Source organism: Sinocyclocheilus grahami, unplaced genomic scaffold, assembly GCF_001515645.1.
Source record: "Sinocyclocheilus grahami isolate Dianchi unplaced genomic scaffold, SAMN03320097.WGS_v1.1 scaffold5.1, whole genome shotgun sequence".
NCBI classification, from domain to species: Eukaryota; Metazoa; Chordata; class Actinopteri; order Cypriniformes; family Cyprinidae; genus Sinocyclocheilus; species Sinocyclocheilus grahami.
The window spans coordinates 2,206,006-2,226,941 of NW_015505184.1; the positions used below are offsets into that span (position 1 = coordinate 2,206,006).

General features: G+C 37.1%; 1 protein-coding gene across 1 annotated transcript; it reads right to left on the reverse strand.

Moving 5' to 3' along the window:
* Nucleotides 1-14: 14 nt before the first annotated feature.
* On the reverse strand, nucleotides 15-19,763 carry LOC107584379 (potassium voltage-gated channel subfamily B member 2-like). The gene is made up of 3 exons (XM_016270970.1): nucleotides 19,237-19,763; nucleotides 16,645-17,311; nucleotides 15-3,851 (listed from the first exon to the last, which is right to left on the reverse strand). Exons 2-3 carry the CDS (start codon nucleotides 17,218-17,220, stop codon nucleotides 1,908-1,910), a joined length of 2,520 nt encoding a protein of 839 aa, XP_016126456.1. The 5' UTR covers nucleotides 17,221-17,311; nucleotides 19,237-19,763; the 3' UTR covers nucleotides 15-1,907.
* Nucleotides 19,764-20,936: the final 1,173 nt, after the last annotated feature.

Here is a 20,936-nt window from a genome sequence, read left to right on the forward strand (position 1 = left end):
ACTTTAGTCTGCTAATATGATATACTGTAAAGCATGAGTCTCTGAAGTCTCAACCGCATTAAAAAGCTGCTACATCTGTGTGCCTTCCTCACATCTAATGAAGCATCTCACCGTTAAACCATGTATGATGAGGTTCGAGATCTACTGATGTTTTAACTGTAAAGAATGTGCTCATAGTGTCCTGTTCAAACATTTATTCTGTTTAATGGTCGTTCTAGGTATCTGGAACAATGCAGTCACTATTTCAAAGAAAAGATGTACAACTATAAACAATATCACATTAATATATCAACTAGGATCCAAACTTAATGGGAAAAAAATATGCAGAAATGAAATTGGAATGTACATACAAAAGTCAAGTTATATTAAAGATAAATCTGCTCAATGCTTGTGCAAGTAGATGATCATGCAGCGCTTTAGTTATGTGCCGTGTTCTGTTCCGTCACCTTTTGATTTAATAACAGCAAACAATGAATTTCACATACAGAAATATTAGGGCTTTCAAGATTACATTAAAAAATAAACCTGAGAACTCAATTATATTTGCATATTTTACTCTATAAAAATTTGGACTTTCTGTACATGCTTGTCTGAACCAAACCAAAGATCTTAACGCCTTCTCATAAATGACTTTATGAAAAGGCACCGATTTGAATACTTAAAGCAGGGCTTGTGTTCCTGCCTAGTTTTGTTTTAAAAATCACTTAAGTACGATTGACATCACAACTTGTGTACCTGTGTTTCTACACACTAAATGGATGTAGCCGGTAATGTCTTGAATGTACAGTTAATATACAAATCATACACTCAGGGTTCTGCATTGAGCTGTTGACATCCAATGAGCTTCTTGTTTCCGGGACAAGTGTATTGCACCTCGAGAGGAACTTTAAAATGACATTCTTTGATGTACAATATTCCCATCCAGTCAAGTTGACATCTCGTAGAAATAAAGTGCCGTTTCCTTCATCCAGCAGAGGGCATAGTTGATTTACTATGGCCTTCATGGCTTTCCCTCAGCTGATTCTGAATTGAAGGCAGTTTTAAAACAACGATCTTTCCATACAGTTTCTCAGATTCACTGATGTGGAATCGCCACCGCAGTAACCATGCTAAACTATTTATTTCAATAATGTATGTATTTCTAAGTAAACTATGGCTCAACTATATAGTGATGCAAATGGAAACATTTGAACCTGTGCTTCGCTGAAACGGACATGCTCATATAGATATCAGAATATTTAGTACTGATGTGTTATATTTTGGTACGTTTTTCCTTTTCTATTACTTTCTCAAAGAGATGGTAAAAGAAAAAATTGGAATTTGATTTGATCCACATTTGCAGAGAGAACTGAAAACGTTGTGTTGCTTCATATATGACCACTGAGGAATAATATCAAATGAAGGCATATTTTGGTCAAAAATATTATTTCAAGTTAAATGCTGACTGCCAATTTACACTGCTACCACTTTGGTCAGAACTAATAAACAAACCCAACAAAAATGTTACAGTGGTTAGTCTTAAAAAATGTGTACGCACAACATCTGCTCAGTGGGCTGTAAATGACAAAGAACGATTTGTAGTATCTTATCACAGTTGTCTGAATCAGCCTATGATTTGAAATATATATGATACAGCTAACTAATCCTTCACATGGAGGGTTGTACTGTTACAAAATGATGATAGAATAATAAGAGTATGATTTGTTTTTTAATGTCCTCCCTCTATGAATATCACTAAGCTCTTGACGTTGAGAGCAGACTTTCTCTCTCAGGATCATAAAGTCAATCTCTGCGGCTATGCAGTCCGATAGTGTCGAAGAAAGACAAAAGAAAATCCCCTTCACTACATCAGTATGCCTCTTTCTGTCCACATACATTGATGCATTCGTTCTGTGAACGTGAACATGTTAATGCAACCCATCGCATCCCATGCTAGTTTCACACGGTGGTGAGCGACCTCCCTCCCCTGAAGACTTGAGAATATCAGGTGAAAGGAGGTGGTTATCCACCTTCTGTTCACTTTCAATGTTGTCTTCTGCTGCAATGGCACCAACCGTGGCAGAAGCACAGTTTTGTGCACTTTTAGGGGAGGTGGGAGTAACGGCGGCTCTATCGATGTGGTTTCTCCCTCTTTGGCTATCGGAAGATGACAGACTGAACCCTGGAGAGCTTGTGGCTCCGTCCCCTTCAAAGCCTTTCCCTGGGGATCTGGGACTGTGCCGAGGAGAACCCGGCAGCAGTAATGGATCAGATACCGGTAGCTTTGGTGTCAGTGTGGCTGCGTCATCCGTGACGACTAAGTGCAAGTTGGAAGCGCCCTCGTCTGCAGATTCGGTGAAGTTCACTTTGAGTCCCTTGACTTTGACTTGGTTTCCTCGTGGAGGGCTCCTCACGTTTTCACCGCTCGGATCAAAGCTTAGGTTCTCTTCGCCCTGCGACATGGTGCTGTTGTCTGACTTGCATTGAACAAACTCGTAGAGGCCCTCTTTGATGATCGCGGGCTGCTTTGCTTTCTCAGGAGCCCGTTTCTCCAGGGAGGTGATCTGGCTGAGGTCGAGCGGTGGAGGAGCGCGTGGATGCCTTGTCTGCGCTCCTGCGAAATTTGGCAGTAGCGCGCTTCTCTCTACCTCACTGATGTCTGTGGCACAGCTGGCGAAACTGTCAACGCTGGACAGGCTTCTTATCTCAGTGACGGGTCTCTCTTTGTGACGTGGTTCGCACTGCACTACCTTCATCTCCATCTCTTCTTCTTTTACAATAGTGCTTGCTTTGGAAGCCGAAGGTCCGCTGCTGCTCATGGATGAGGCGGCCGTCATCTGGTTGTACATTTGCTCGAGGGATTTCGCATTCAGACGTTGAGGGCTTGAAGTAGGTTTGAGTAATCGTTCTGGAGAAGCCAGCTGACCTATTTCTTGATATTTCGCATCATAGCCTTTGGAACCCAAGTCAGAGTTTGGGTTCTTCTGATAGTTCCAGCGGCTGGGTGAAAGATGATTGTCTGCGCCCTTGTCCTCATTCTTTTCTATCACGACATCCAATAGTTCCATATTGCGAGCGAAGGCATCTTTCAAGTTCATCGACACAATGCTTCCGTTCCTCTTGGCCCTCTCAAGTGCTTCTCTTCGTTTGATAGCCTTTTCTTGTCGCTTCTGCTCTTTGTAGAACTCAGAGAAGTTGTTCACAATAATGGGAATGGGCAGAGCGATCACTAACACACCAGCGATGCAACAGAGACCCCCCACTATTTTTCCTAGAAGGGTTTGGGGATAGATATCTCCATAACCTACAGTTGTCATAGTAATTGTTGCCCACCAGAATGAAGCGGGAATACTGGTGAATTTCGTGGCATCTTCATCTTTCTCAGCAAAGAACACCAGACTGGAGAAGATCATGATGCCCATGGCTAAAAACAATATCAGCAGTCCGAGTTCATTATAGCTTCTTCTCAGCGTGAACCCAAGAGACTGGAGACCAGTCGAGTGTCTTGCGAGTTTCAGAATTCTCAGGATTCTCATGATCCGGAAGATCTGAACTACCCTGCGCACATTCTGGAACTGGAGGACACTCTTGTTGGATTCTGTGAGGAATATTGTGACGTAGTAAGGAAGGATAGCTAGCAGATCAATGACATTGAGTGGCCCTTTGAAGAACTTCCACTTGTTGGGAGAAGACAAAAAGCGGAGAATGTACTCCATAGTGAACCAGGCGATACAAATGGCTTCAACGTGGGCCAGGTTCGGGTTGTCGTTGGATTGTCCGAATTCATCAATCACTTGTAACTCAGGCAGGGTGTTCAATGACAGTGCAATGGTTGAAAGGATGATGAACAGAATTGATATTATGGCCAGAATCTGCAAAAAAACAAAAAGAGGAAAGCATTTAGTGACGTAACATCACTTAATCCATATACAAACTCTGAAGTGTCCAACTAATTGTGACCACTGTATACTCATTCAGAATATATGTAAATACACATATCAAAATATAGTGTTACCTAAGTGCTACCTAAGTTTAAGTCAGTGTAGGCACTTAATTCGAAATCAAAATAGCCTAAATGTAGTTTTGTAATTGTAAAAATTGTGTTACAGGTATTCAAAAGTTTAAAGAAATAGTGACATTTCTTGTAATATTTAATAATAATAATAAAGAAAAGGCTAATGGGACTAAGAGCAAACAAAATGAGAGAGTGAAAGAGACTGTGCCCTCATCCTTATTAGGATAATGTGATCTGCTTCGTCTGGTCTCTCATTCTCCTACTGCACATCAATTCACAAATGGCTTTGACAAGCACTTATTGATCAGCTACTTTGTTAGAATATGGAGGTTGTCTCGTGAGATCATCTAAATCTTCTTGCAAGGTAATCAAATAACCCTGATCAGTCTGAGTTACTTGTCTGGCTATTATATTGCATTTCATCAAATCAATTTCCCTGTTTGCTGCATTACAGGGAGAGGAAACATCACATTCTCACACAAAAAAACAAGCATTAACAATGCAAAACTTTTTAAATGATAATGTCAATCTGTGAATGCTTTTCAAGTAGGCATGAAGTCTGACCCTATTTCTGCTGAAATTTTGGGACAACATGTTATCGTACTGCCATTTATTAATGTCAATAAATGCATTAATCATACTTTTGAAAAAGGTGCTACTTGAGTTTCTTATTTTAAACTTAAAAATGGACATTGATCAAGAGATGTTTATAAATTGAGCCTTAATATGCCTTAAAATTGCTGTATCAATTTTAGGCCTCTTCAGAAATCCTTCAATGATATTAAATGGTTTTCATGATGCCACCAGCTTCCAGTTACAACACCCATCTACTTACTTTTCTTACCCTTTTACTTTCATGCTTTAACACAATACACATTTTATGTTAAAGTTTATAATTGACATATTTCAAGTATGAGTTTTAGGGAACTCATTTAGACTATTGTACTGCCATTATGCCCTTATAAATGATATTGTCATCCTCAAAGAAGTAACGAACTATAACGTACTACAAAAGACAATGAGCAAATCGAGAAACTGTTACTCGTTCCCTGGAACTGCATTAAGAGGGGATTAATAATGATCCTGGGTGGAGAATAAAACGGCTGACCTTGACACGGTCCTGTCATTGTGGGTGGCGTAAATACCATTATGAAAGAAATGTCATAACACACTTTTAAATATATTCAGCACATTTGATCAACTTCATGATATTACACCAGAATGAATCACACCACAGACAAATATCAAGTCATATTACACCCAATCCAAATTGTGTAATAATTTGGATTAAATGAATGGATGTTTTCACTTGTTTCACACAATAAGCACTGTGACACAATTTGCCAGCCCAATATTCTATACTAGAATGCTTAATGTTACAATGTTTAAGTAAAACTAAAGAGATTACTGGTTGATTCTTCCCTTGTGGGGGGAGGGGAAAGACTGAGTAACTGCTCCTAACCTTTCTATATCCTTACTATAGATAGAAACTCAATCCTATTACAATTATCCTGAAATGTCCTCCCACACAGACGACAATGGGAACACCTTCGCAAGGTCCATATGTTCTTAAACAAGAGTGAAAAATGTCACAATGTTCTGATTGCAACAGTAACATGCTTTTTCAGTTAGAGTTTATAGAGAAGGCTAATTTAAGAGTCTTGGTGAGGGCTTCAATGATGCAGTGCAAGGAAAACCTATAAAAAGGCCAAATCTAAAGCATCTAAACAGTATAACTTTGCTTGCTACATCAATGTCAGTTGTATAGTAAAACAGAGTGCTTTGTTGTCATTGATTACCCAAGTATTGAGTGTTGCTAGAGCACGTTAAACAACTGATGAGCCAGGCTAAACAAATGTCGGGGTCAACAGGAAGGCACAAATGAATGCGTAAGTTTGCTGCTAGAGGTGCTTGACATTGTGTAATGGAGTAGAAGTATAAGGAAAGGACTTTGATTAGCTCCCAGGGAGCCTGTAATTGCCATCGCATGACGCAGGGATTGTCCCTGCCAGGTAGGGTTGAGTAGCGTCTGGCTGTGACCAAGAGACCTAAAGTCCAGTCAGAGGTTGACATATCCACGAAGATAAGAGTAAAAAAGAGCTGATTTTAATCCCTGGGGAGAGGGTCACTGAGGTAAATCTACAGGAGATGTTATATACCATCCAAATGAGACTCATTTTGCATGATTTATTAGTTTTCTAGTCAGAAAAGGCTTCACATTATTAGGAAAATATTTCTGCATTAAAACAAATTCCCAGCTGTCACATACTGAACAAAGGACTGTATGTAAACATTTTTACTACAGTACAAAAAAAACATTACACTAAAATAATGGCATAAGCATAGACTAAAAATATAAAATGGAATTTAAAACACTCAATGCACATTGTCAAAGACAATAAGCTTACTTTCTAAATAAAATCCAAATAAATTTGATGGTACATACAGAAATTCTGGGAATGCAGAATGCAATTTATTAGCTATTCAGACTTTCATTTTCACAATAATTAACAATGATGTTTTACTGTAAAAAAAAAGGCATTGTATTGACGTTTACATTATATTTGCCATCCATAAATAAACCAAATAAACAGTATTACAATTAACAAATAACATTTTTACATTCTTTATTTTTTATTTTTAATATATACATGCTATCATCAAAAAGAGCTCCCAGTTTACTACTAACACATTTTCTAAAAACATCACAGTCACCCTGCTATTATGAGCTGTGTCAGACCTACACCAGCTGATGGAATGGCACTAAAATCAGAGCAGTGTTCTGACTTTATGGTGACTTTAAGTTTGAAGGACATGAATTCCCAGCCTGATGTGTCGTTGTGGTCAGCTCATTAATCAGTTTCACTGAGGTTCTGGGAAAAACATTTACATCAAGGTATGTCATACAGGCCTCAGTTTAATGCCTCTGCTGACACATGCAGTAGGGCTGTATTTGTTCTCAACACAGGAGAGACAGGAGCGATAAGTACTGAAGGAGAAAGGCAGGAGGATTAGTTAACTGTCCTCATCTGTGGATCTGTATAAACGTGATTACATGGGCAGTGATCTAAACACAGGGAGATTTCTGGCATTGGGCCAGGGCTTATGTGCATAGGGAAGCACAGGAAGCACCAAGAGATCCTTCAAGTCACCTAACCTTAATTTAATTATGTCTTAGAGAAAGGGTACTACCTTGCTGATGCCACAAAGGCTTTTGTTTTGTTTTGGCATTTGTTTAATGTGTTTCTTACGAAATGCGTTAATGATGTTCTTTGAGTCTGTGGTATTTTCTATTTTCAGAATGACATTTTGAAATGTAATGAAAAGTATTAAAAATTGTAAAAATACAATTTTTATCTAAAAAATAAGTTTAAATAACATTTATTTTATTAGGAAACTACCATGTACATCAGAAGTGGGCTCTTTGCAAACCGCATTTCTTACATTATTATTATTATTATTATTATTATATGAATGACTTTTATATTATACATAAACTTTTTGGAACCTTTTGAAACTTTCTGTAATGTTTTAAAACCACTGAAATGTTTTTTTTTCCTTCTGGCAGCTAATGTTGTTAATAATGTCTTTGTGCCATTAATTAAAATAAATAGAATTACTGTCAAAAAGGCGATTGGAAGCAATATTATCTGAAAGTAAACCCAGACAGGAAATGATCGCTACTTGACAAATAAATAAATCCATTGTAAAAAGTGTATTTTACAAGACAATACTATTTCAGTTCATCTACTTCAAAATGTAATGTTTAATTCAATGTGTTATTTGCCATTTCTTTGTAATTCGGAAATTTACTAGCAATTTCTGAGTGAAAATTGTTTCTATTTTTTCCAGTGTATGTGGACATGAAATAATGTACAAAACTATTGGTAACAAGATAAATGCTGCAACAATATTACACTAACATTAATACTTAAGTAATTTTCTCTACAATTTAACTGCGACACAGTTGCATTAGTATGAAATGAGAGAGTGAATCTATATGGAGTGATTCAAGAGACATGAAAGTAGAACCAATTTAATTTACTCGGATGAGCAGAAAAATATACCGTATTTCATCTGACCAGTAGATGGTGCTATAGACCAGAATCAAGAATTGCATTGAAACCATATAACAAACACATAAATCAATACATATTTGTCTTCAGTTGTATCATTTTACATGATCTTTAATCCCCTTTCATGGAGTTGCAGTATTGAGATATCGCATACGTACAATTCCAAGAGACTGCCAAACTAACAATGTACATGATGTAAAGGCAGGGTGAAATGAAATGTGAGTCTGGTTTAGGTATCTACTAGAGTGTGGAGTTAAGCTGCTTTGGTCCTGATCTGAATTTTATGGTTTGGCCAAAAAAAAAAAACTAGCTGATTTTTCTCATTCAAACTCACTGCCCACAGAATTATTGTCTTGGTACTGAACCAAGGATCTAAAAATAATCACAAATAATATGTTTATGGAAATACTGCTAACTGAAAGCAATCTAGCCAAACATGAGGATTTGCCTTTTAATCTTCAGGGTGAGGTGGATTTACCTGTATTGCAAAAAGTGGAAGGTTCATATGTGAGTCAAAAACCAGGAAAACAAGAACATGAACATTTTTCTATGAAAAAAAAAAAATATATGAATGAGCTATTTTTTTCTGGAAAGAACTAATTAATATTTGGTAACGCTGATTCATATTTCAGAGCAGCACCATGGACAGCTCCTTCAGTCTACAAACCACTAATCCAGCAAAAGGCCTGTGATTCAGGAGTTAAAGTGTTAAATCCATCTTCTTTTATCTACAAACCTTGGTCGGATGCTCGAATGACTCAGTAATGTGTTCTCTCAGAAACAATTACAACAGGCCAAGCTTTCAGCTCTTCCCTCAGAGTAGGGTGAAGTGTGTTGTTTGCACAAGCAATATTGGCATCTATTGCTTGATAGGCCGTTTTTTTCTGTTTTCTCTCTGTTGAACTACTTGAGAAACACCTTACTAACTAGGTGAATAAACAAACTAGGATTAAGATACTTTCAGTCATCATTTGATGTTTCAACTGAAGGCAGTGTAAAACTCTACACAAAGCGTCCCAGAAGACGCCTCTCTTCCTGAGAGGAAGTGAAGGTTAAATTATTTCTGGAGAACATTGTTATCATTACAGCCATAAGAGGAAGAAGAAACTCTGTCTGGAAACCCAAGAATATCTTGATCGATACTGAAGGGTTATTTATAAAGGAGTGTCATGAGATCTGTTTGATTGTGTGTTTTTTTATAGGGCAGGTTAATTTGGAGCTTATCTCCCACATTTGTCATGTAGCTTTTGCTGAGTAAGAGACACACTATCCAGCTCCTCTATAATGTGCAATGGAGTGTCTGTGAACATGTGAAACGAGTAGAGGTTCCAACATGCATGAAATCAGCTGAGCTACAAGAGAGTAAGATGAAGACTCTGTGTTTGACAGTGTCTTTGCGTGCGCGGGGGTGGGAGGAAGCAGGGGGTCGTGATTATAGTGATTAGTCAATAATGTGGCCCTGATGACTGCTTGTGATTTACAGGCTAGCCCTCAGCCTACCACTTACTCGCACGCAAAATATTCAGCCACACAAGTGGGGTAGGCAGGCAACCTCTACTTAAACACAGTGTTACAGCCTGCTATTCAGTCTGTCCAACTGCCACTGACTATTTTTAACACAATCTAAGATATCTGCTCTCATACTAGATCCACGAGAATTTGTCCGACATTTGTCCCCCAAAAATCATTTCACAGAACGGAAATCACAACTGGGTTCAAGGTGAGGTTGAGCTCACAGGATAAAACTCGAAGTCTTATCCTACAAGACTGGCAGTGCTCCTGCCCGTGGCAGGGTTTTAGCTCTTGTGGGTTGGGTAGGTGGAGCTAATAGCATGTATTTTGTTGTCACACTGTATGAATAGCACACAGATTGCCCAAGAAAGAGCATCAATAGCACAACAGCATAAGATCTGATCTCCTTATACAAAACCTGGCTGTCTGCTTTCAGTATAGTGCTTTCTTTAATATCTATATTATTTAAAAATATATATACAGTATATATTCTAAAGAAATAATAATAATTATATTAAATATAAATTAAAAAATAAAAATATACTAAATAAAAAAGAATAATTATACTCTGTGTGAGTGTGTATTTATGTATATATTACTTTTAAGATCTATTATCTTTGTGTGTATATATTACACAGTAATGACCTAAACTGAGTCCTGAGACACATAACAATGAAAAAGAATCCAATTACTAGGTCAATATAGATTATAATACGAAGAGACAGGAGGAAATCTTCCATGCATACATGCCCTTAAAAGCATCAGCCCTTCATAACCAAGATTTCACAGAAATAGAATTTCTTCAAAAATATCACTGTATGTGTCATCTGATAATATTTGTTAAACAGCCAACATTTTAATAACTTTGATTTATAGTCTTAATATTCCCATTGACTATTCTGATATAAATGTAATAATCTTCTAACATCCTCAGTATTGATCAACCTCATAGAAATGATTTTGTCTAGTAACTTTCAGCTTTGTCACGTAAAAATATCATTTTGTTGGCAATGCCTTCATGACTTAAACTGAGGCTGTTTGGCAGATTCATACCCTTGTGCACTTCTGACATTGGCTTCGCATTTCGCTAAACATCACAGAAGGAGCTTTGCTACACCACAGTTGATAACCGTCTTTGAGACGCCCTTAAAAAGTTGTCCAACTGCTTAAACTCAAACTATAAAATATCTGTGTGTAGCACAAACTTTTTTGTACATAATTGCATCTGCACTTGAACATTTCCATGTATGCAGTGACTTTAAGGATTAAGGATAAGGAAAGCATTAAAAATGTTACTGCTGTAATGAAATTCATATAAAAATGAAGTAATTTCAAGTCATTCGATTATTAGAATATGAACGTGACAAGGTCATACAAGCTACAAAATTGCTAGACACACTACTGTTAGACACAGTAGCTATTGATTGTAGGTCACGCTACATTAGTAATTGGTTTTAACCCTCAATGAAGCTTCAATTACAGGATCAGATCATGTCTATAACTTGGGTTTTTATCCATCAGAGTTGAATCAAAGGTGGAACTGTAGCTATTTTGTTTGTTTATTACTCCGATTAAAGATAAATCCCTTTAGGTTTCTCAGGCTTAACTACATAATTGTGTGACATTGTGAGGGATGGAAACTCCTCTGAGTCGGCAGAGAGGCTAAAGGACTTGTTCCACTGTTCAACGCCCACGATGGGCCTATGTACAGTACTTTGCTCCCTTTGGGTCACAAGCTCAACCTTTCTTTTTCAAAGCACTGGATTACATAACGTGACAATTACTTTCAATTCAGAGATGTCTATTCTCATTTGAGGATATCTCAGCTTTGAATTTCATAGTTTTAACCTTCGTCTGAACTCTCACATGGATTTAATAACTGAACTGGAAAAATGTTCTGCCATTTTGTTTCTAGATTTTGTCCAAATGTGTGAACATAGACTTACTATAATATAGTTAAAATGTTTTTATTTTTAATAGTTATTTTAAGATGAAGTGTTCAATTGTTTTGAAAAACTGTTTTAATTGTAAATGTAATTGACACCATTAACTTATACCACATTAAACATTCATCTGTCTCTTTACAGCACATTATTCACATGAAAATAGTCTATAATCTATTATTAGTCTATAATAATTTCTATTAGTCTATAATAATCATGAAAGGAGATCGATTTACCATCCTCACTCTATAAGTACATTGAGAAATAATGCCTTTACTGAAGTGTACAAAGGATGAATTGTTTTAAAATGATTAATGCAATCTCACTATAGTTAATAGGATCTAACAGACTCTTAAAAAAGCACTGGATGTAACCTTTACTCATCTTCACATTTACTTTGTCTGTTGACCTCCACGGCTCTTGCTGTGATGTCTGGGAGGGGAATTCACCGGGTATCTCCTTGCACCCAGAGTCTCATCCAGAGCCCATGCCTCTTTATTTAGTAACAGAACCTCCACAGACAAAGAGCTTTTCTTTCTTTTTCCCTTTCTCCCCCTTTCCCATTCATGTGCTTGGCGCAGAGAATTTCCGCTCGGTCCACAAAGCTGAGAGCATAGAGTATCATGTCATGATCAATTACTGTAAATACACATAAATTATTCACACCACAGACATTTCAGAGGAACAGTGATCTCATCAAAACAATCTGCAGTGAACACCTCTTTACAGATTATGATATCTGATAAGATGTCTCACAATATCAAGTATAGTTCTTATAGCTTTTCGAGATTCATAAAAATGCTATAAAAATGTTAAGTAAAACTATATTTGAGATTTATTTTTAAAATTGCAATTCATATGAAAAACAAATCAATATTTATGCCTTTTAGTTATATATCATGTATTATTTTTACTGCTTTATAAAACAATTTTCAAAAGCATATTATTAATTAAGTTAACTAATCTTAAAAAAACATGTTTATTTTATAAATTGTATTTTATGTGAAGTGATATTTTGAATAAATATTTGTGCATTTTAGAATATCTTATATCTTAAATATATTTAAGCATTTTAGTCATATAAAATAGTCACTCAGAAGAGAGACGCTCCACAGGATGACTCACTTTCTCTGTGGGACTTATGGAGAAAAATATACATATTTCCTTTGTAAAAGGCTGATCTAAAGCACTTAATTTCATATTTTCAGTAGCAAAAATTCTGTATAAGATGCTGAGTAGTAAGGAAATATGTTTTTGTTTGTTTGTTTCTTTCTTTTTTAGCCAAGACTAGCTTGACTACCAATTGAAATGATCAAAACATCTCAGATGAGAGGAACACGAGAGTGCAAATTCAACCAGAATCATTTCCTGAGGTACTAATACCCTCATCCATTGTTATACTGTATGATGTCTCTTTGCATTGCTTACTAAAGGCTCAGGAGGTTTACAAAACAAATGAAGGTGATGCGACAGACGAGCTCTTTAAAGGTGCTGTATATACGTTTTTGACTCTACTGAAGCATAAAAATACCATAATATGTTTGCAGATATTTAAGAAACATGCTAAGTTAACATACTTGTTTATCTGAAAAACAATGCTACAGTCAGTTATTCTCCTTTGAAAATGTGCATTCTGGGCTGGAATGTCGGTCTCTGTTATGGTTTGTGAAACGCGCCCACTGCCAGTTTACCCAATTGTATTTCGTCACCCCGGGTTGCCAGTTAGCGGAAAACACAGCGTATTTCATTTCAGTCATCGTCAAGTACACTTGTTACTGTTGGTGTCGTCAATCTGGCAACCTGGGTGTGCATCAAGTCTGAGGAGGAGGGGCCGTGTGAAAAAAACCCTCTCCAATATTTTGAATTTGGACTACAATACCTAGTTCAACCACTCGGTGTCAATCCTACATACAGCACCTTTAAAGGAAAGGGTTAGAGTCCTCTGACCTTTTGAGAGGACGTACACCACACAAGTCCTCTGAGATAAGCAGAGAGTCAATGGGAAATGGAACAGTTAAACAAAAAGAAAAAACCCAAATACACCAGATACCTCACTCCTCAGCCAGCACATCAAACCATAGAGATGTTAAAAAAATTCTCTAAAACAAGAAAATGGCTGGTTAAAATGGCTGGTTAAAATAAGTTCATCTACCCAGGTGATTCACAATGCTCGACTTGGCATTTTGAAACAGCGCAAAAAAAGTCAACGTCCCCTGCCGCTCTTAATTACTTCCGCAGGGTGGAAAACTGCCTTCACTAATTGATTAACTGCTCTGGCTAAACACGTGACCACATTACACACTGTAGCCATAAGCCAGGGCCCTCAGTCTATTTGTAGGAGCAGACTAGGTAAATCACCAAAGGAGATTAAGTCTCCATTGCCTCACAGAGAGCGGTATATGCTGACCGCTAAACTAGCCACTGTTCACTTTATCTTTTCAACAACCCAGCAATTGTCCAGTTGCAAATATCTTCCCTTTTATAGCTTGATAGAAATCGTAACAGCTTATTTGCAAGTACTTGAAAGGATAAACACATTGTCATTTTACTAAATAATTTAATGAGCTCCGCAAAGCATGTAACGACTAAGTAGTCCATCCCAAAACATAAAGCAAAAATATATTAAAATATTTCAAAATGTATTGGTAATTAATAAATAAATACATTTGGTTTTTAGGGTTAGTTACTCAATTTTCTTCATTTTTGGCAATTCTTCTTCTTCGAAAAAAAATGTTTGTCCAAAATATATTTAATAATTACATACTGCATTTACCCCAAACATATATTTCAACTGGATGTATTTTCTTACTTCTCGAAGTGCATTTTGTAATGTATTTTGATATCTGAAACCATATATAGACATTTTTAAAGCTAAAAATACATTTCCTTGAACTGTGCTGTTGGACTAGATTTTCTATGTAATATGTTTATATATGTTTTATACAATACACTTAAAAATATTTTGTCTGTTGGCTGGAATTTTTTTTTGTTATAAATTATATATGATGTGTTTCAGTACTGAAACACATCATGCATCAAAGTAAAGTATTACTGGCAATATTCTGCTGCTATATGCATCAACATGCATTGGGAAATACCTCCTCCGTAGCTCACCAGTCACTTCCAGCTCAAAAGGCAGTGTCCAATAACCAAACCACTGAACCCACAGAAGTGAAGGTGGAGGGCAAGGTTAGGAACTATTTGCCATTAATCTTGCAGCTCACATGCGATTAATTACGACTGGACCCCTGCAATGTAGAGGTTTGCTCTGTCCTCCCTAAAACCCAGACCCAAGCATAAAAAAATTCAGAGCTAGAGTAAAGTGGGGTTTACTGAAGAGAACTGCTTTGTAATTTACTATACTGCTATATATTGTTAGCACATGCATACCATACCTTCTAAATAGGCTTGTTGCAATCCTGCCAGTTTTTTTCCATCTCAAACCTCCCTTCAGTGAACAGTGGTGATATGATAAACTGAACTAAGTTGAAGGTGATTTCAGTCAATACAGAGCTGCTTCTGGCCTGTCAGAGCAGACATTATAGCCGATAGGTGTAGGCTGAATGGACGCTGTGTGTTTGTGCTGACTCACTCAAACGATTGACTGGCAACAAATCATAGTGGCAGTGACTCAAACTTCATCTTCCTTTCTGAGAGCAGAACGTGCTACTCCACCTGCCCAGTCCCACTACCACACATAATGCCAATGTAAATCTGTCAAACACAATTAATCAGAGTGAGATGATATTCCTTGTCCTTTCTGGTCAGGTAACAGCTGTTGACAAATATGCCCAAGAAAACATGTGGATACAGTTTAATTTGATGCTAAGAGTTCACTCAGCTGGCTAGTGGGGATGTTTATGAGTATTACCATCTGTCTTTTCTCTCCTCACTTTTGTCACTTTCCCTTTATTTCAACCTTCTTTTTAAAACCTATCGCATCAGCCTTTACTTTTAGTTACACTGAGTTCAGTGTTCTGCTCCAAATGTTGAACATTAAATGTATGGAATAAAAGTCTAATGTGATTTTAATATATATTTAAAACATAAAATATGTTAAATGCTAACATTGTTATTATTATTATGATAGTTGCTATTATTATGGCACTAAATGCAGTTTTGTTTAGGATTCTAGTGAGTTTTATCAAACATATTTGTCAACTTTTTTTTATTTCTGCTTTTATTTACCCCTTGGAAAGTTTCTTTTCTCTAGAGCCAAAGGGCAATAAAAAAAATCCTGTACATTAAAGCATTTCACTAATGGCTCTTCTGACTGCTTTCCCTGTCTGTATTCTGGGAAGTAGGTGATCTGTGTATTGAGACTGGGCAGTGAGTGGAGACAAAGCTCCTGAGCAGCTGTGAAAAGGCATTTTAATATTCTCAACAACCTTCTACCGGGACAATCTACTAATGTGTAAGAAAACATAATTAGTCAAAACTTACTTAAATCCACAATGAGAGATATTTAAAGCACCATCTTTAAATTTAACAGACCATGACACTGTTTTTGTTTTATTGACTCATGCTTAATCATTCTTAATTAAGTAACGCATGCATATATCAGTCATCCGTGCAGCATCTCACCACATCGGCAAAATAAAGAGCAATAACAAACATCTCTGATGGAAAATACAACCAAAATAGTTTCCCACTGACATGCAGAGGCATAAATCTTCCCTCTAGCAAGCTATATACCACAAAAAAATATGCCTCTACTTTTGTGGCATAAAAGCCTGGGCTAATATGTTAATCACGACAGCCGGGGAAATGCATATGGGATGTGTGTATTTATAAATTCATCTTTGGTTTTCATATTTCATCATATCACTGCTGGCATCAGTCTCAGAATTTTGCAGTCCAAACTTTACCCTTGAATTTGCCCCTAGTCATTGTAAGACAAATTAATAATTCATTTCAAACTGAATATTTGGGCTAACGCTCTTCAGTATTTTTTTAAGTGCTAGTTTGTTGATCTAATGTTCTCTCAGATGCACAAATGGAACATCCTAAGAGAAAATGTCATAAATTAATAATTAGTCTGGCTGATAATTAGATAAATTAGTGTGGATACACTCTGATATTTTGAACTGTGTATGTGTGGGCCATGTGCTTGCCCTACCTTGGCCGCTACAGAAGAGCTGGGTTTCTCCAGCAAATCCCAGAGCTTCTGCCTTTTGTCTGGACAGCAGCCAGTTTCCACCTGATCTCCTTCCTTCTCCCTGAGAGTTTCAGCCTCTCTCCTCAGCTCTTCATTCATCTGCTCCTTCTTCTGATGGTACCGTGCCTGGCAACACGACTCCAGGTAGATCTCATCGATGCCCCAGTAGTCAAGCTCCTGACCAAAGGACAGAGCGCACATCTCTTCCATCATGTGTAGCTTGCCAGTCCGGTAAAAGTTTAAAATGGAGGAAAAGGCACCTGGGTGCCTGTCAAAGAAATACTCATTATCATTTAGACTGTAGTCATCACAGATCTCCATTAAGGTTTCATGGGTATTGCAGTCTCTGAGTTTCCCCAGACGGGTTCGTGGCAGTCGGTCCAGGGTTCTCCATAGCACCTCATGGACCAGCCCACCCACATTGATCCGGACTCTTCTGGATCTGGCTTTTGTCCGGATAATGTCGATAGGTTCTGGCGGGAGTGAGCCTTGTGGCCGTGAGACCCTCTGAGCTCCGAAGTTTGCCCTCTCAGTCATGACTGCTACTACTCAAATGTTATGCTAATTCAGATGTCAATTAGGAGTACTTCGATGAATCCAACTCAGACAAGGCCCTCCATGGTTGCACCTGAAAATCAAAGACATTTCAGGACATCTTATCATGTAACAGAAAAATTCCTTCAACAATATTTTTAATAATGCATAGGTATGTGATTAGAAAAAATAAAAGTGGAGGTCTAAATAAAGCCATTAATACAATAAAAATATCATTTTATGGAATTCAATGCATTCAGAACTCCAACACTATAATGACCCTATTTTATGCTCCAAAAAAATTAATGAACCAACAAACTTTGCAGGCTAAATCAAGTCTCAAAAGCACACAGTTTTTAGAAAGTAGAGGATTATGAAAGGAGGACTCTTAACAAGGGCCCTGGACTTCAGTAGTTCTGCTGTAATGGGGTCAATGAAATCATGTAGAATACTGTGTAAGCATGTTCTCAGCTTAGAATAAAAAGTGTTATAATATGTCTATGTGGTGTAACTGTCCAGAGATCATTAAAGACTTAAATTAAGTCCTGGAACAACTTTGTTTTAAAATGTTATAATATCTGAATATGTTGTATCCAATAATTCAAAGTACTTGTAGCATAACTACATGCAGGAGGCCATTTTGTTGTCATGTGACAAGAAAAACTGTGTGTGTGTGTGTGTGTGTGTGTGTGTGTGTGTGTGTGTGTGTGTGTGTGTTTCAAGGTCATTAAGTTTTTTACATTTTACTTTAATTTTTAAATAGCAAATTCTGACATTTTTATGTGGAGGCATGTTTTGGAGTAACATTAAGAAAACTTCTTGATATTCAAAAATTTGTAATGATATTTGTAAAAACGACAACAAAAATATAATAGATAAAAAATAAATACAAATCCCGAAAATATCCATATATTGTTATTATTATTCCACTTGACATTACCATGACATTGTCAGTCAGTTAATGTATAATATAATTTTTTTTATTTGTTTGCAAATTTGCGATCGAAAATGTATTTTCTAAGAAACTTAGCACATGCTATTTTTTATTATCTTGAACATGTAAATTCAACAATGACAAATGTTCTTGTGTAGCATTTGGATGTCAAGTAGGCTATACGTTTGGCTCTGAGGACAGACGGTAATGCGATTGAGTATTTAAGAATGTCTTGATGATAAATCCCGCTAGGACTATTTAGCGGGCTTCTATTTCCTGCTCTTAAAGGACTTTGTAACAGCCGGCTATTTAAAACTCCCAACCAGAGAGAAAACTATATAGGCCAACATTTCATAATGCTGCAGCACTGCGATGTATCAAAACTATAATGTCCCGTCGTGTATAGTTTTCATGGCGTTAACACCCTGCCATAATATATCCGCAGCTTTATGCTTTATCCCCACAAGGTTAAATTGGTGTGCCCTGATATTACAAACTCACTCGTCTAATTTCTGAGGAAAAATCAACTCATCTACGGTGCATGAGATCAATGGTCAAGAGAAACACAAAACTATTGATGAGACAAGTTTGTTACACAGCTAAAAAGATGATTCACAAATTAAATACTAAGAAACTATTCAGCCTTCGCGTCAAATTTGAGTCTTCCCCTTACAAACTTTGCATTTCAAGCTGTTCAGGAACGTTCATGACAGACTAATCCTTAATCAGGAAGGAAGAGGCTGTACTTTCCAGTGCACCTGTCTCAGGACAGCTGATCAAACTCGCGGTTCTTATTAGATAATCATGAACCACTTTTGCTGTAAAAAAAGAAAAAGAAAAGAAAGAAACTCGAGTCGAAGTTCTTGTAAAACAAATTACATCAAGCTTCAAAGCCCTTTTTTTGTCGGGAGCCTTTATTTCTGAGAGTGAAGTCTAAATAGCTGGGACACGCTGAGAGCAGCAGAACTGTGGTGTTCTGGCATGCCTGTCTGTGGAGTTTACTGTGCCTAAACAAAACAGTGCAATCTCACGCACAACTATCTAAACGACCTCGTTTAAAGCGAATAAAAGCAGCGAAATCTTACCTTCCCGCAGTTCACCTCTTGTTCCTTTACCTCTACAACCAAAAAGAAGTCAATTAGCCTCTTATTTCCCCCTCCATCAGCTCAGGGAAGTGAGGCGTCAGTGGTACCCATTCTGAAAGGGCAGTCGTTCCTCTTCATTCTGTATGGACCAAATCTCACAAACAACTCGCGCGAATTAAGCACAAAGACGAAGCTGGACAAAACCCCGAAACTGTTGATTATTCTCGCCACGAAGCCATGATAGTGTGTTGAAAGTGTAACGCAGCGCTCAGCGGAGCAGCGACTGAGCAGGAGTGTTCGCCCCGCGCGCTACATCACAGTCCGGAGGTGAAGCCTAATTGGATTGAGCTGTACATCACCAAGGATAGCAGCAGCATCAGATCCCTCCGTCCCATACAGGAGTCAGTGTCACTGATCTCTAGCTCTCGGTCATAGCAAGTTCAAACGAGGTGGGGACACAATGGAACACGATGATCCACATTTGGAAAAGGCTTAATATAGAGCATATCAAGGAACCTGATATCAGTTGCGTGGTATTTAAGATATTTAAGATTGTCCTAGATCCTAATCAGGGATCACTTCATTGAAAAGATTAGAAGATTTAGATCGCTAGGGACCTATCTATCTATCTATCTATCTATCTATCTATCTATCTATCTATCTATCTATCTATCTATCTGTCTATCTGTCTATCTGTCTGTCTGTCTGTCTGTCTGTCTGTCTAGCTATCTATCTATGGCAATGTTATTTGAATATTCATAAAAAATCAGGCACTTTGACACTGACCTAAAACTTTCGAAAACAAATGACATGGCAAAAAAAAAAACTCCTCTCTGCAGAACTTTTAATGAGCTACACACAAGGGAAATTGCTGTATTTCAATTGGCCACTGGATGGGGATATGATTCTTCTTCTTTCTCTCTGCACTTTCTCACCCCTTCACCATCCCTCCACTACATTTGTGTGCATTACTTCCTCTCAGCAGCATTCTTCTGGGTAAGTTTAACTGAGTGGGACAATTGTTCCTTTGGGATTCATGCCCGTGACCATGTCAACAGAGAGACTGTCTCCTTCTACCTCCTCCTTCTTGTGGACCTATTGAAACTCCTAATAGCAGCAAATTCATTAAAAATACAGAGGATATGGTTTTAGACCTGCAAACCAAAAACTCACAGCTAATGAAGGTCAAGTGCAAAGTTTTGAGAGGTCATGCTAAAAGAGAAGAAAGTATTTCAAGTGTCATGTTAAAATAAAATTCAAAGTGTGCAATGTTTTTACATTTCAGTTAACGACTTTTTATTACATATTGTATAAATGCTACAGTTTTTACTTCTTTACCTGTTATTGGTACACTACAGCTACCTTAGCATGACGAACAATTATATTATTATTTTAAATATTTTAACATTCATCTATAAAAGATTTATATCGATCAGTGGTTTAAAATCAGATAGGATGACATTGTGCTGTAAAATGCAATAAAATACAGGGTTTTTGGAAGTAAAAATTTATGAATTATATAACGTACAGTTCAAATTTTTATCGTACAGTAAATAATTTTTTTAAATTGCCGTTATAAGTGAACAAACTCTAAAAGTCCCCTTGTGATTACATTATTTATAAGTATAATAAAAAAATAAATTTCCAAAAGTCCTTGCATATAGCAAATCATTAATGATTATATTTTACTTAAATGTTTT